Source organism: Phyllobates terribilis, unplaced genomic scaffold (assembly GCF_046119375.1).
Source record: "Phyllobates terribilis strain yellow unplaced genomic scaffold, ASM4611937v1 Scaffold_2__4_contigs__length_985480577, whole genome shotgun sequence".
Classification (NCBI taxonomy): Eukaryota; Metazoa; Chordata; class Amphibia; order Anura; family Dendrobatidae; genus Phyllobates; species Phyllobates terribilis.
Window position 1 is genome coordinate 692,092,295 of NW_027362762.1, and position 15,891 is coordinate 692,108,185.

Below are 15,891 nucleotides of genomic sequence, written 5' to 3' on the forward strand. Positions count from 1 at the left end.
TTTTATAAAGGACAGAAAAGACATTTGGGCGACTGAATATTTTCTGTATAACTTGAGTTTCTATGGGATTATGAGGGTGCTGCCATCATAAACGTTATGACCATAAAATAATCTGCATACTAATGTGGATGCTGGATAATAATAATTTTTATTTATATAGCACCAACATATTCCGCAGCACTTTACAATTAAGCGGGGACATGTACAGACAATAAATTCAATACAAGGGGAGACAGTTTAAACAGTTACATTAGGAGTGAGGTCCCTACTCGCAAGCTTACAATCTACACGGAAATGGGGGACACAATAGGTGAAAAGTGCTTGTTATTTCAGGTTTGGAAATTATAATAAATAGGGATTTTCATATAAAGTTGCATGATCCGGTCATCAGCCAGTATGTTTAAGTACAATAATTAAGTATTGAGTGCAGTTATCGTGTGCATAGAGGGTGTGGAGACAGATGACTAGTAGGGAGCAGATTCTGAATAATATTTAGAAGGAGGGAACAAGGGGAGATTTAGGTTAGTGAGTTGAGGTGATGGGCTTGTTTAAAGAGAGAGGTTTTTAAAGCGCGCTTAAAAATGTGGGGCTAGACATTAGTCAGATCATCTGGGGTAGTGCATTCCAGAATACTGGCGCGGCACGAGAGAAGTCTTGGAGACGGAGGTGCGAGGTTCGGATTATGGAGGCTGTGAGTCTTCGATCAATTGCAGAATGGAGGACACGGGTAGGGCGATAGACAGAGATGAGGGAGGAGATATAGGGTGGTGCACCACTGTGAAGAGTTTTGTGGGTGAGAGAGATAAGTTGATATTGTATTCTGTAGCGAATGGATGATCCCTATTTGTCAGTAGTGCACACCACCCATGTTGCTGTAAAAAATAAAAAGGTACTAATGACCAGTGTAAAAAAGGATTACTGTGGCTCATTAAGGGATCCATGCATATTGTTCATCATCTACAGTAATGCAAATGTCTAAATAGGAGGAAAACATGAATGATTCCATTACAATGCATATTCACATAAACGCGCCCACTAATAGTCACTGCTGCTGCAGGTGGAAAACCTCACACCCATCAATATGTGCTAATTAATAAATATAGTAAGAAAATTATAGACGACCACCATATTGCAAAAAATTAGATAATGATTGAGTAAAATATTCTAGTATATAATTACACAGTTATGAAAGGATGCACACAGATGCGTTAGCATTGATCACATGGCCGAAACAAGGCACCTCTTGGATGATGACATATGAGCTTGTAAGATGTACCCATAGGTAGTATAATAGACAACTCGCCATTCAACAAGAAGATAAATGTATATACACCAGGACATGTAATCATCCTGATGCAATATAAGAGCCTTTATGAGTCACATTTGCTGGCACCAAGACTCAGTGCTTGAGATTAAACTCAAAATATCACTGTTTTATTGCTAAGAAGACGAAAGTGAGGAGTTTGCAATGCGGCTGAGTGGGCGCAGATCATCATTGCATCTGTTATACATGCACAGTTCTCGTCTGTCCGCTGTGATCTTCATTCTCCTGGAGGTGGTCCTGACCTGCTGCACCATTACAGATCCTAATAGTCACCCAGGCAGCCGAAATATAGGGAATCCTGATCGGTTTCCTCTAACATGTCTATAACAGAAGTAAAAAGTTTTGCAGTAAATCTACAACTATGGTATATATTGGCGTATATTACTTTATGGCCCTTCACATCATCCAGTCCTGAGCATATGAGGCCTAGGCCTGCTCCACATCTGCTTGCATATGAGATAATACATGGCCGTGCTTTCGCTCTACTCGTACATTTATAAAGCTGCTTAATGATCTGCTAGAAATACAATTACTATTACATTTATGGCTTCCATGTGCTCTGTGTGTTTCCTTCCTGGCTTCAATGAAGTCCACATGTCTATGTTACTACATCAGGGCTACAAATTGAATTGTGTAGAGAAACGTGAAACATTTGTTCAGATTTATGTTCGGAATCTGCAGTCGCCAGCAGTGCTGGTATCTACAGAAAAAGCGGAACTTCGTCTACATTAACCTAGGAAATGAGGCATTTATGGTGTTTTCTGGGTGAAGACTATTGCTGACTTACCATGAAGTACTGTGTATCATATTGGAGAAATCTATGTTGCCTGTTTGTTGCCGACACCTGTGCTTTACCTGCTTTTATTCTCCTATCCAGGATCTGTTTTCCAGTCCAGATAAACCACCTGCCACGAGAGACTCTTCTGACAATTACACTGCATGCGGTGCCAGTCCCCCCTCCTGGGAGCTCCTCCGAAGCCAGCAAGCAGCGACGAAGCCCTCAGCCGCTGGGCTGGGTCACCACTCCCCTCTTCAATTTTAGGCAGTACGTTCTTAGTATTATCCCTCTCTTAAGCATTCACATTCATCCAAATTCTTTGATCTAGTTTCCCTAAAGCATGGCCTCAGTTTCACCCGAATGACGAATATCAGCTATATTAATGGATTCAATTACATGAAGGGTGATCCAGGGGCATAATGACTGACAAATATTAAAGGGGTCATCCAAGTATTTCAGTTCCATATTTTTTCTATAAGGGTTCCATGACAATGTGCCCCTTATTCAGCTGTATTCCAAGAAATGTTTAATTTGCCACTAATGAAACATTATATGGTGCTCATTGAATTCAATAGTCTGTCCATGTAAGGCTTTCTTCTTATGCCCATGTTTCATGTACGTGTTATATCCGTTTTTTTCACGGATACCACACGTACCCATTATAATCTATGGTGCTGCACACGTTAGTGTGTTTACACTGGCTGTGTAGCTGTGCTATCCATATGGAGATATGTCCGTTTTATACCAGCAGCACGGATTGCCAGTACACATCTAAGGGTCCTTGTAAAACACGTGCAGCACACGGATGGCATCTGTGTGTCATCCAAGTGTTGTACGTGTTTAACATTGGAAACTATAGGAGAAGCTTTGGAATTCATTTTTCTTAAGCCATACCGGAAAAAAAACGGATGGCACACTGATCGAAAACACTGATGACATCGGTATCGTTTTTTCCGGTATTATACGGATTTGTGTAGGAGGCCTAATGCATAGATATGACACTCCTCCAAGCTGTTCGCCACTGATCCACTCTGAATAGATCGTTCCTAAAGAAATTAATCCTCAACCCTTCCATTAAAGGTGTTGTCCAGGTTTGAGAGCATGTCTGTGGGCACTCTGTGACTGCAGACTTCTGAATTATGACAGTACATGATGCACACTCTATTTAGATTTCCAGGCATTTCTGGAGTGAGCAAGCGATCTAATGACTCCAAATCTGAGATTTGTATACATGTGGCCAGGCACGTGCCAACTAGTCATATCTGGCTTCTCTCAATAGAAGCGAATTGAGAGAAGCCAAACACGTCTAGTCGGCACACAACTGCATGTATGGAAATCTAATATTTGGGGTCATTTGACCGCTCGCTCACACCGGCAATACCAGGGAATCAAGACCACACGTGCATCTCATGCTGTCACATTTCAGAAGTCTGCAGTCACGCAGACTTTTAACCCAAACCTGGACAACCCCTTTAACTTTGAATGCCCTTACTGGGTATTTTGCAAAGGTGTTTCAAAATCAGACCCAAAAAAAGCTGTAAATAAGAGTAATGGTGGGGTGTCTAAGATGGATTTGGCTACTCAGAGGAGGTCCCATGGACATGTTATGAGACTCGTGAGTTGTTGAAGTTCAACGGGACGATCATACTTGTGGATCACTTATTGTTGAGGTTTAATAGATTTTGGGGTTACTTCACTATTTATCCATCAACAATTATATTTTAGAAATTCTACTAAAGACCTCTGTGATTGACTACATATGCCAAACTCTCTGCTGCTCTTGAGCCTTAGGCTTACTATTGTTATATTCTGTTTCACTAAGACACATTATTTTTTTTTACTTTCAATCTCTTTTAGACTTTTAACCTGTGGTCGTCGTTTACTTGGTCTCTGGCCAACTACAAAACATGGTAGCGCTAGTTTCAGTACACCAAATGTGAACCAACCGGACAGCACCATTCTTCAGGTAAAATTGATAGTTGTGCAACCAAGACACTTAGTATTTGTACTGTCATTTTTGTTGTAAGTTCTCTTTTATTTGCCATTTTAATCCTCTTCTTAAAATTAGAAAACTAACCCGAACCTTCAGAACATCCGAAAGGTTTTGTTATGACAACTTTGTAAAACTTCTAACCTGTTTACTTCTATCTTAAATAGTTGTGGTCGACTAGATTGAGTTTTGGATATCTTTGTGTGCCCACAGCTGTTTCCAAACGACCTCACAATTTGATCATAGTGTATCTATTAGAGGAGAACTGATTGGTTTCATGTGTTAATAACAATAATTACAGAATAAAGAAATAGTGGCACAGCTGCAAGGCTTAAAGGAGTTGCCCAGCTAGATAAAACACTTTAGATATGGTTAAATTAGAAATAAAAGCAACTTACTACTATACTTTCATTAAAGGGTTATTTTTATCTTTAGAAGTTATCTCCTATCCAGTGGGTAGGTGATAACTTGCTGATCAGTGGAGGTCCAACTGCTGAGATCCACACCAATCCAGAACCCTGGATTGAGCCCCTTCTAAATGGAGCATTGGCCTGGTATTTGAGCCACCCCGCAAGTCATTCTCTAAGGGAACAAGAGCTGTACTTGGCCACCTCCAGCAGTCCCATGGAGAATGAGTGGAGCAAGGATGTGCATGTCTGGCCACTGCTCCATTTAGACAGGAATTGTTGGAGATCAGCAGTCGGACCCTCGGCAAGGTATTACCAATACTATATATATCTTCACTGGTGTCTTGCAGTTAGCACCACTTTATTTCTACATGTGCTGTGGCACAGAGAAGAGCTTACATCTCCCGATGTTGGTGTGCACAAAGGTGGCTGTTTAGCAAGCCTTCTTCTCCATCACGGCTGATGCCGAGACAGAGGGACTGGAGATGATCTGTGGATTACTTTCGTCTTCGACCTGCAACTACAGTAGTTATCTTCTTTTGCATATTCATTTTTTAAATATCATATTAGCAAGGGATTTACCTAGGTTTTCCAATCCCCCTATTGTGCTGAGATATGCCATTATTTTATGGGGGTCCTAGTGCAGGAACCTTAACAATTCTAGAATAAAGGTACTGGTTTAGCGCTACGGCCCCTTCAGTTTTTTCCTGCATAGCAAGACTCCAAGCTATCACACATCAGAAGTAGTGGTAAGATGTCTAGGACAGAAAAGGAATTAAAAAAGCATTTCCACCAAAAGGTGTTTCTATTAACCCCATGACCACAATTCAGGCAAGTTGGATCACACATGCGGACCAGAAGTTGCTTTCTCTCATAGGATTACATTGAGGTACGGTCCACACATAAGACGCTGTGTGAGCAAGCTAGTCTGAGTTGTGGTCGTGTGCTTGGTGAAGAAGAGCACTGGGACATGTGGAGAACAGGAGAAGACAGCGATTGATAAGTGTATGAACACCCTATGGCAAAGGGACTAATGTATATATAAAAAAAATGGTGGTGCTACTTTAACTGTTTCAAATATGTATAACCACAAAGCTGTTTCTTAAAGGGTTTGTCCAGTTAAAACAAGTCATCACCTATTGGCAGGGTGGGTGATAAGTAATTGATTGGTGGGATCTAATTGCTGGGACCCGGAACAATCTGCATAACGGGGTGCTTTTATCCCCTATAGAATGGAGCGTAAGTGCGCATGCTCAGCTGCAGCTCCATTCATTCCCTATGGGAATACTGAGCGCTGTGCTCGGCTTTGTCCAGCAATAGAGAATGAATGGAGTAGTGGCTTTTTATCGGGGGTAAAAATTCGCCGTTCTGCCGATCAGTGTGGGTCCCAGTGGTCAGACACCCACCGATCAGTAAGTTATTACCCATCTGAAGTATAGGTGATAACTTGTTTTCACTGCACAACTTCTTTAACTCTTTAAGCAACATAAGTTGGTTTAGTCATATTGATTTCAGTTGAAAACTATGGAACAAATATGTTCTTCAATCAAGGGTTAATAGAATCATGAAGAAATCTTTTCATTGGAGAATAATCAGTGTCTGTCTTTAATCTTCCGTGCTGTCGATAGCCAGCGTGTAGACTGCTGGGTCTTTTCCATAATTCTGTGTATTGGCTTTTAAAATTTCCAAGAAAACATGTCCTTAATTTACTGTGTTTCCGTCAATCAGTGTACTTGAAAAATTGGACAATTATACAATAATTGTTTTTGGATTCTACGTTTCCCTAAATTGCCACATTATACGTGTTCCCTGTTTTTTTAATGAATTTAAATAGGTGAGAACAGTAACAATAATATAAATATGACTATTTCACTATACTGTATTACATTCTGCATCATCATCCTCTTATTCTGCAGCCTTTGGACTATCCTTGGATCATCCATGAGTGTGCATGTATTGCCTAATTGGCTTACTTAACCTAAAGATGTACAATATGGTCAATTAGCTAAGTTCCCACTATGAGTTTCTGACGCAATGTATTTTCACTGGGCAAAAAAAACACAGCGTGCCCACTATGCTTTTTTATGTTGCGAAGGAAAAGAAGATTGACCCATAAGTTAGGATACAGACTAGTAATGCAAAATGTATGCTTTATTGAAACATTAGGAGGTAACAAAAAGATATACTAAAGGAGCAGCTCAGACAAGGATCAATATATATATATATATATATATATATATATATATATATATATATATATATATATATATAATATATTCTAATCCTTGTCTGAGCTGCTCCTTTTGTATATCTTTTTGTTATATATATATATATATATATATATATATATATATATATATATATATATACATATGTGTGTGTGTATTTATATTATATAAAGAATAGAGAGCGGCCACCCCGACGCACGTTTCGGAAGAATCTGCACATGCCTGTAACAATAAAGTTAAATACCAAGAAGTATCAAAAACGAAGTAGCTTTATTTAAAACATGACAACGAGAGACACAAAATATAGATAAAAATGCATTTGTGAAAAAATACAAGTAACCTAATTTAGCTAATAGGTGCACAAATGCTTCAAAATCAAAAACTCACCAAATACTAATCGTGGAAACCTGGCCTGCAGGTATTTTTTAATCAGGACTGGCATGGCTAAAATCTCTGATCATTATAGTGCCAAGTATGGAAGAGATGAACTGCATTACCTGAAGCAGCCAGTGAGACATAATGTCATATATTGTACAATTATGTCCTTTCCCTTTTTCTCTGATCTCTTAAGCTCTTGCACTTCTTTTTTTCCATACAAATAATAATTGGGTCAAAAATACCTATTCGTTCTGGTCCTGGGTCTACAGGTCAGGGTTGTAGAAAGGCTGCATGTGCCACGTCCTCCACTTCTTGTATTTGGAAATAGAGCCGCATTTCTCTGGATTAAGAAAAAAGGGAAAAAGAATGAATATAAAACAGCTGCTAATGTTTTTTTTGCCAGGAAACTAAGAGAGCGAAAGAACTTGTGAGTTTAATAATAGAGACTTTCTTTTGTGAAACCAGACTTTCCTTACCATAAAACCAGTCTGCTCTTCTTTAACCAGTGAATTACTAGTGTAAGGTAGGAAAATGCCATTGTAATGTGTTGATTTATGGTGGAACATAACCTATAGGGATCCCCCAGGGCAGAAGCTCACTACTACACAATAAAGGTATGCCATGAGAGTGCGCATGATGCCACATAATGAACAATGTGGAGTGAAGAAGTTGGAAAACCAAAGACAAGGAAGAATTCCTACTTCTGAATATTGAATTCTGACAAGTTTGTTGAAAGGGAAATAATAGAAAGAATCGGATTTAAGTTGGTAATTTTTACTAATAGTAGTAAGTGATGATGATCATCCTCTTATATTGTGCTTTAAAACAAAGTTAATCCGTCCAATTTCACCAGATCGTTCAACTCTTATATTTCGGTTACAGATCGACTTTCCGACGTCGGCTTTTGATGTCAAATTCACCAAACCGGAAAGTGAAGCTTTTAGCCCCAGATACGAAATTTCCAGCTTATCTGAGGAAGATAAAAGCAAGTTACGAGAGGCCATGCAGAAGGAGTCTTTATACTGGTGAGTACTGGGGTTTCTCAGTGATTAGGGAGGTTTCTTAGTGATTAATATGTTTTTTTTGTGTGGTTTTGAGTTTCGTTAGACATATAGCTATAAAAAGTGTTAAGTATCTGAGAAAGCAGAGATGACTCCCACCAACATTCAGAATGGAAGGCTGCAGTTGTGACTTAGCGCTTACCACTACCCCATTACCACTTCTCCTTACACAATGGCGCTCCTGGCTAGGTACTGTGCAGGGACCTGCAGCGGGAGTCATCCATGCACGCTTCTATGCAGGGCAGACTTTGAAGGGGAGCCAATGCTAAACCACTGCTATGACCACTTCTTTCTCAGGACCCAGTGGTAATAAAGTGAAGACATATCTTAGCGATATTGTATCACTTTGTAAGATTGCAAATTAAACAGAGATTTGCTGCACTATGGGCTTTTAGTGAATATAATATAGAACTCTACTTTCACGTGCTGGTGTGCATTTACTTCCATGTGAAGTTACAGGCAACCTGTCGTGTCTTAAAGTGCTATTTACTTGTAGGTATTGGGTTAATCTTCAGGTAAATAGTGTCAAAATTCTGCCTGACCACCTTAATAGAACAGTGTCTACAGGGAGGAAATGAAAATTTATCCTCCCTGCAGCCGCTCGCTTCCAGTTATTGGGGCGGTGCAGGGAGCTCTCTATATAATGGTCGCACTCTGATCGCTCCTCGCCACTTTGATTGACAGCTTACTCTGCAGTGTGTGTGTACAGAACAGGCTATCAATCTGAGTGTCAGGGGAGTGATTACAGCCATGGTGATTGTAACTGCTCCCTGCACCTCCCCGATGGCTGGAAGCGAGCAGCTGTGGGGATAATGTAACTTTATTTTCTCCTTTTCTATCTGCTATGTTAGTAAGGCAGCTTAACATGATTTTAATGCAATTTACCTGCAGATTGACCCTATATTTGCAGGTAAATAGCAATTTTGGACATGACAGGTTCCCTTTAAACATGGTTGACGAGTATATCCCACAAGAATCCCCCAGAGTAAAGACTGAGCAGAACAAAGCATGTAAAATTCAGACGTCGGTTTAAGAGAAAATATTCATACTCCTATTTCATATTCATACTCATATTTCATATTCAGACTCCTATTCAGACTCATATTTTAGAGTGGTGAATTTCTGCTATTCCTAAATCTTCATTTTCTCACCTAGTGAAGGGCTGCCACTAGGACATACAATACTTGTGCACAGTAACATACTATATAGTTTGTACATAGCCTATAAACCCATAACCATCGTATCATTCAATTCAACCACATTCTGTGACTATTCCATAAACCTTATACTTATATATTTTTAGCCCAAATAACAAACTGCGATTTACTTGCCCTCCCCAGGTCTAGCACTGTGCCTTCACCGCTGCCCCGGTCTCTACAGCAGTGATTTCACGTCAACAGTGCTGTAATCAGTCTCTGAGCTCAGCAGCTCGCATCTATATCAGCTGAGCTCCGTGATTGACTGCAGCGCTGTTGACAAAATAGGTGAAAGGGAGCAGTGACGTGGCCCTGCATAGTTTGCTGATTTGCCTCCTCACTATTACACCACGTAACTTCCCTGACAGCTAGCACACCCCTATACTAAACACACTGCTCTGCCGACAATCACAAGGCTCATCATGATGGCCACGACCAGTATGCCAGTCACCATGACAGCCAAAATCCCAGTCTCAGGAGCGTAGCTCTCATTTGCCTTCTGCATCATTTTTTTCCCTTAATGCATGTATTTGGGACTAAGTATCAATTTTGAAGTGTGGTTTCATTAATTATTTGCAGCGTTTGTCTTTGCCAGGCTCTTTATTTTTCTGCACATTCTACTTTGATGTGGTCTGTGGTCATAAATCAGCCAAGAGGAGCTCAGAAAAAAACCCCATAAAAGTTAGAAACTCTCCCATTGGACTATCAGAATGTGCTCACTGATGGATTCTCAGTTAACCCATTCTGTAGTCAGCAATAGACAGTGTCACACTCAGGCTACAGTAATGCATTTATTTAGAGGAGTTGTCCTGGACTGTTATGTCGATGGCCTATCCTTAGGCTAGGTCATCAACATCAAATAGGTGAGGCTTACTGCAGATCTGCCCCCATTCATTTGAATAAGGGCAGATGTGCAGTACCCAGCCGCAGCCACTATAGGGTTGGCAGAGCTGTGGTGTTCAGCTCCACAACAGATCACATCAGGCTGCTGCCAACACTGAGAACAGCTGATCGCTGGGGGTATCAGGTGTCACACCCAACCGATCTAATACTAATGACCTATCTTAAGGATAGGCTATCAATATAAAAGTACAGGACAACCCCTTAAAATAAAACAAAAAAAAATGTCCCCATACATTGACAACCATTTTTAAAGCCAACCAAGAATTCCTAACATTAGGTCACAGCTGCATTTATTGTACAGTGATGATCTTTGGGCCACCAGGCAAAAGACCCTGGGCATGTGCCCCTTCTCTCCAGACCTGACCTTGCCATTAACCCTGCATCATGTCCCCTGGAAGCGGAGTATGGCAGTGCATTATACCATATAATATGGTGTATTATGACTACGCTTCATGCTAGTAAAGCACTTGCATATATTAGTCCATAGATGAAGATTGAGTTCCGATTACTGACATGGAGTAGCCCGTAGTGATACATGAAACGGGTCACGTTATTTATTACACAAATTTCACAAAACGGTCATCTTCTAGTGTCCCCAAACCCGGACTCCTTGATGTCAAAACAGTTGAGAACATGTCATGGGTGTGATCCATGTGTTTCACATACTCCCATGCATGTTGCAGCTGTCTGATGGTAACTCAACACCCAGAATGGCCTGGGAATATAGCAAGAAAAAGGGGACTGTAGCGAAGGATCACAAAGACTTTGTCTTGTGGCGGCATACCCTGTCATTTGAGACTCCTACGTTACTGAGACTGGCAAGCGATAGCTCAGACTTCTCGTCTCCGAGGAGCTTTGTTTCACGCTTCTTGTGTGCGTGTAGTTACTAGGGTTTTGTATTTTAATTGTGATTACTTTCATTGTTTTGTCTTGAATGTACCTGGTAAAACGTTTTACTTTCTCGTATTCCACAGATTTATTTCTTAAACATTTAAAATGTAAAGAAAAAAGAGATCATCTTGTGAAATCAACCTGTCCATGTGGGGTTAGTCCTCATAGGATATGGTCAGGTTCTTCTGATTGTTGTGTGTGCTGCCATCTAGTGGCTGTAATACACCCGCACTGATAAGGGCAGAGGAATCCAAGTGAATGGAAACATTCTGCTGTACTAACATGCTGTGCTCATATATACAGATCTGGTCCCTGATCTCTTGGTGTGCCACCCATGGAGGTTATGTTTTGGGCCAGCTTGGGACATAGATCTCTGTGCACACAGTTCTTTCTTTGGACGTGCCTTGTGTGAGCTGTATGGGTGCATGATAAAACATGAATTTCCATAGATGTGTGTGATGGGTTAAACATATCCATAAGGGGCCGAAGTTTACCAAAAAAGGGTGTCTTTTTCATTACAAAGAGCACTAAGATATAAGTCTTCCTATTATATGGGACTCAAGCAATTGTATGGCAGTGTTATATGTCAGGGCCATATATTGGTCATATGCAGTGGATCATTTTTCCCATTTATAAGCCATTTCCTCTGTAAAATGCGTCTTATGAAGAGTGGATGATTGGTTGTCATCAAGCAGCCCTAGTGTGGCTTCTCTGAGGACCAGGACAGATGTTTCAGAACTTGTGACATGGAATGAATAGGCATTGCAGATCAGTGCTGTGAGAGGTCACCAAGAGGGGCTTTTCTCTCCTGGTGATCACCCGAAACTGAACTTCTCAAAAGGCTGAAAACAAAATGGGGAACCTATTTTAAATCTTTACTGATACTGGTCATTGCAGGGGTTAATTAGTATGAATTAGATTTTTTGGGGCTCACCAATAAGGGACATGGACAGATTTGTTATTTAACCTACATCTATTAATATTTGCTGTTGTTGTGACTATACTGTAATACAGCTAATTTTCCCAAAGGGTCACAGGCGAGACTGGGACTTTTGTGTAGAACCGAACCAGCAGACTGAATTTAATTCTGATTATTATTTTAATTTTTATCACTTAATGTTGAGCAGAATTAAGTATGTTATCAAGCACCGCTGCTAATACAAGTTATGCTAGGGCTTATTGTATCATGTATGCTTACTTCTAACAGCTAATCAAAACCATATAATTTACTGCTGTTTATAAATCCATATTGCTCCTTTTATAAGTATAGATATACTTTGATCTACAGATTTGCCAACACACTATCATGACCCCATAGCCCCCCATACACAGTATTATGCCCCCACACACAGTATGATGGCCTGATAGCCCAATCCTTACACCCCAAAATATAGTATGATGGCCCCCAGTTTCCCCCCACAAGTACTGACTAACAGCATGACAGCCAAACAGCCTCTTCAACACAAACACAGCATGATTGCTGAATAGCCTCCCCCTACACACCGAGTATGATGCCCCGCACCCAGTATGATAGCACACAGCCATTGCAGCCCCCTCACACACAGTATGATGGGCCCCAGTTCCCCCCCCCCCCAAGTATTGACTAAAACAATGGCCCCACAACCTTACACATACATACACACACACACACTGTGATGGCTTCCACAGCTTCACCGAAGTACTGTCTGACAATTGAAAAAAATAAATAAATCTACTCACCTAGCCTTGTGTATCTAATGCTGTGGGCTCCTTTCTGTGCAGTTTGTGGCCTGGGGCTCCATGCAGCAGGTACCATCTAGTGATGTCATTGCACCTGCTGTGCTGAGACTCAAACAGGCTAAATAGTGGAAAAGGGAGCCTCAGGATGCGGATACCATTGAAATCAAGACACTCGGCCAAGGGGTGGCCGTGTGGTGCGGTACGCCACCGATTCCAGCACTTTGGCTGCTTAGTTCCGCAGGCCAAACAGTAACAGCCACTTTGCCCAGGTCTGTTGTAATGTGAGATTTTTTTCATCTGTTTTTTTCTTCGCTTTCTTATTTTAAAGGTTGACAGATGCAGATAAGAAAAAATTGTGGGAGATGCGCTATTATTGTCACTCAGAGATTAGCTCCCTTCCATTATTGCTGGCTAGTGCACCGAGTTGGCAGTGGTCATGCCTTCCAGACATTTATGCTTTACTGGGTCAGTGGACTCATATGAAACATCAGGATGCCCTTGGTCTTCTTCATGCCACGTAAGTACTTTTTTCATTGTTGTAGCATTTTGCTAACATGCAGTTGTCAGTCCTGCTGTAATCCTTGTCAGTATTATAAGAGTAACTTATTTAAATAAACTTTTTTTTTGTATTATTAATTATCCGCCAGGTTTTGAATTTTGCAATCTAGTTAATTACCTTATCTTGTTTCCTTCTTTCCCAAAAACTATGCTGCAGTGCTAATTCAATGCCCAGTTTATGCTGTTCAAGAATCTCCTTTCAACTGCTGCTCAACAATATCCGTACTCCTTGTTCAAATGTTCTGTGTACGGGAGTCCACATGAGTATGGAGGTTGAGAGTAGAGAAGCTCAGATAGTGAAAGTCCTTTACACAGCAGCAGTTGAAAGGAGCTTCTAAAGAAGCATGCGAAACAACACTGTAGCTCAATGTTTAAGAGAGAAGAAAGCAAAATAAGGTAATGAAGTATATTACAAAAATGCATAACTTTGAAAAGCCTGAAGTATAAGGAAATTTAAAAAAAGAAACCGTTGTTGTGGTGTAGCAAACAGGCCAATGAGAATTTTTAATTTTGATTTGCGGTTCTGAAAACTTTATATTAGGGAATTGCTAGGAGTAGAAAGTATCTCTCTGCTGTTCCATATTTAATGAACATATAGTATACATCATATTTGCGCTTCATTTTCACTTCTAAACAGCTTCCCTGATCAAGAAGTAAGACGTACAGCCGTGCAATGGATTGATACTATATCTGACGCCGAGCTTCTGGATTACCTACCACAGCTTGTACAGGTCTGTATGCATTGTATGATGAAATCAAGAATTATCTAGAGAAATAGAAATTATTTTTTGTGTGTTTTGATCATTTTCCTTGTATCATCCCATCCCAGGCTCTTAAATATGAATGCTACCTGGATAGCCCACTTGTTAGGTTCCTGCTGAAAAGAGCCATTTGTGACTTAAGGATCACTCACTACTTCTTCTGGTGAGTATTTTATTCTTTTGTCTAATATATAGAATTGTGTCCAGATATAGCCTCCTTTCTTATGGGTTCAGGTTGTAATAAGTGTTATGATTTTTGTACCTGGTGACTGAATAGTGCCGGTTATATGCCGCATGGAGAACCTTCTGCCAGGATTTCCAGTTATATTAATAAAGATGTCTCTGTCTTGACCAGGCTGCTAAAGGACTGTCTGAAGGACTCTCAGTTCAGTATTCGCTACCAGTACTTGCTCGCTGCTCTGCTGTGCTGTTGCGGGAAAGGTCTGAGAGAAGAGTTTGACCGTCAGTGTTGGTTGGTGAACACACTGACTAAATTAGCGCAGAAGGTTCGAGAGGGAGCTCCGTCATCCAGACCCGTAAGTGAGATCGTTCCGGTAATGTCTCTAAGGGATCTAGACATCGGCTATTCTCTCAGCTTATAAAGTTATCACTAAGCTGGTCGTAGGATATGAGCATCATGCTGATACAAGTATATCTCCATTATTTTTTTTTATTTTCTGGGGATTTGCAGTAATGCAATTATATTGCTACACAAATTAAAAATGATAATTCTCTTACCTAGGAAATTCTGAAAAATGGGTTAGAAGATGTGAAGCAATTCTTCATTCTGAATGGATCATGTCGCCTCCCCTTGAGTCCCAGTCTTCTTGTAAAAGGAATTGTGCCTCAGGTATGTTTCCACATCTTTAGTCATGTAGGTCAGTGAGCTCTTAAATGTGGACCATGTCTCAAGAGTCATGTTCATTCATTGATCAATGTGGCTTGATGTGCCCATAGTCATACATATATCCTTAATCTTGGTCAGGGAACACACATTCTTTACTTCTGATTCTCCAGTTTATTATTAAAAATCTGTTTATTTAAGGGGATATTCACCCTTGTCCTTTATAGCAGGGGCCACATTTGGCCCCTGATGCTATTCTGTGCACCCCTCAACTATATGGTCATAGACATGCTTGTCTTTGTCGGTTGGGTTATGACATACAGTGTATATTCCTTGCCAGAGAGAAGAGATGTGATGTAGTGCAGTACACTCTATGTTGCGTACATCTGACATTAATGAAGTTTAGTTAAAATATTTTATAAATGTTCCCAATCATAATACAGCTTTTGATTTTATTGCAGCCCTTGCAAATAGTTCAATCTGACAATCGGCCCTTGGGCAAGAAAAGCTTGTGCCCCCCTACTTTATAGTCTGTCAGGTTACTCAACTGCCCCTTGTCCTCCTTTTAAAGTAGTGACTATAGATTGACTATCACTTACTACTCTTTTAGCTCTTGAGGACTCTGTGCACACTACGTCATGAGGTTTGTTTTTAAGGAAAGAATCTGTGACTGATATAACAGATCTTTTTAAATATGGATCCTATTGACATATATTAGTTGTATATGTGAATTTTCCTCCCTCCCCCCACCTGGGTGTAATAGCTTAGACCAGGGGTCTCAAACTCGGCTGGGTATATGGGCCGCACATGGAAAAAATTTGAATTTGGGGGGCCGCATTCTTTGTTCAATGTG

General features: G+C 40.5%; 1 protein-coding gene across 4 annotated transcripts in view; it reads left to right on the forward strand.

Moving 5' to 3' along the window:
- Positions 1-15,891, forward strand: part of PIK3C2B (phosphatidylinositol-4-phosphate 3-kinase catalytic subunit type 2 beta) — a 168,600-nt gene that overhangs the window by 99,529 nt on the left and 53,180 nt on the right. For all 4 annotated transcript variants that reach the window (XM_073667035.1, XM_073667033.1, XM_073667032.1 and 1 more), the window contains 8 exons: positions 2,202-2,369; positions 3,960-4,068; positions 7,988-8,130; positions 13,204-13,392; positions 14,071-14,164; positions 14,263-14,357; positions 14,550-14,730; positions 14,937-15,044. In XM_073667035.1, coding sequence (XP_073523136.1) covers positions 2,202-2,369; positions 3,960-4,068; positions 7,988-8,130; positions 13,204-13,392; positions 14,071-14,164; positions 14,263-14,357; positions 14,550-14,730; positions 14,937-15,044 — 1,087 coding nt within the window. The remainder of the gene's footprint in view (positions 1-2,201; positions 2,370-3,959; positions 4,069-7,987; positions 8,131-13,203; positions 13,393-14,070; positions 14,165-14,262; positions 14,358-14,549; positions 14,731-14,936; positions 15,045-15,891) is intronic.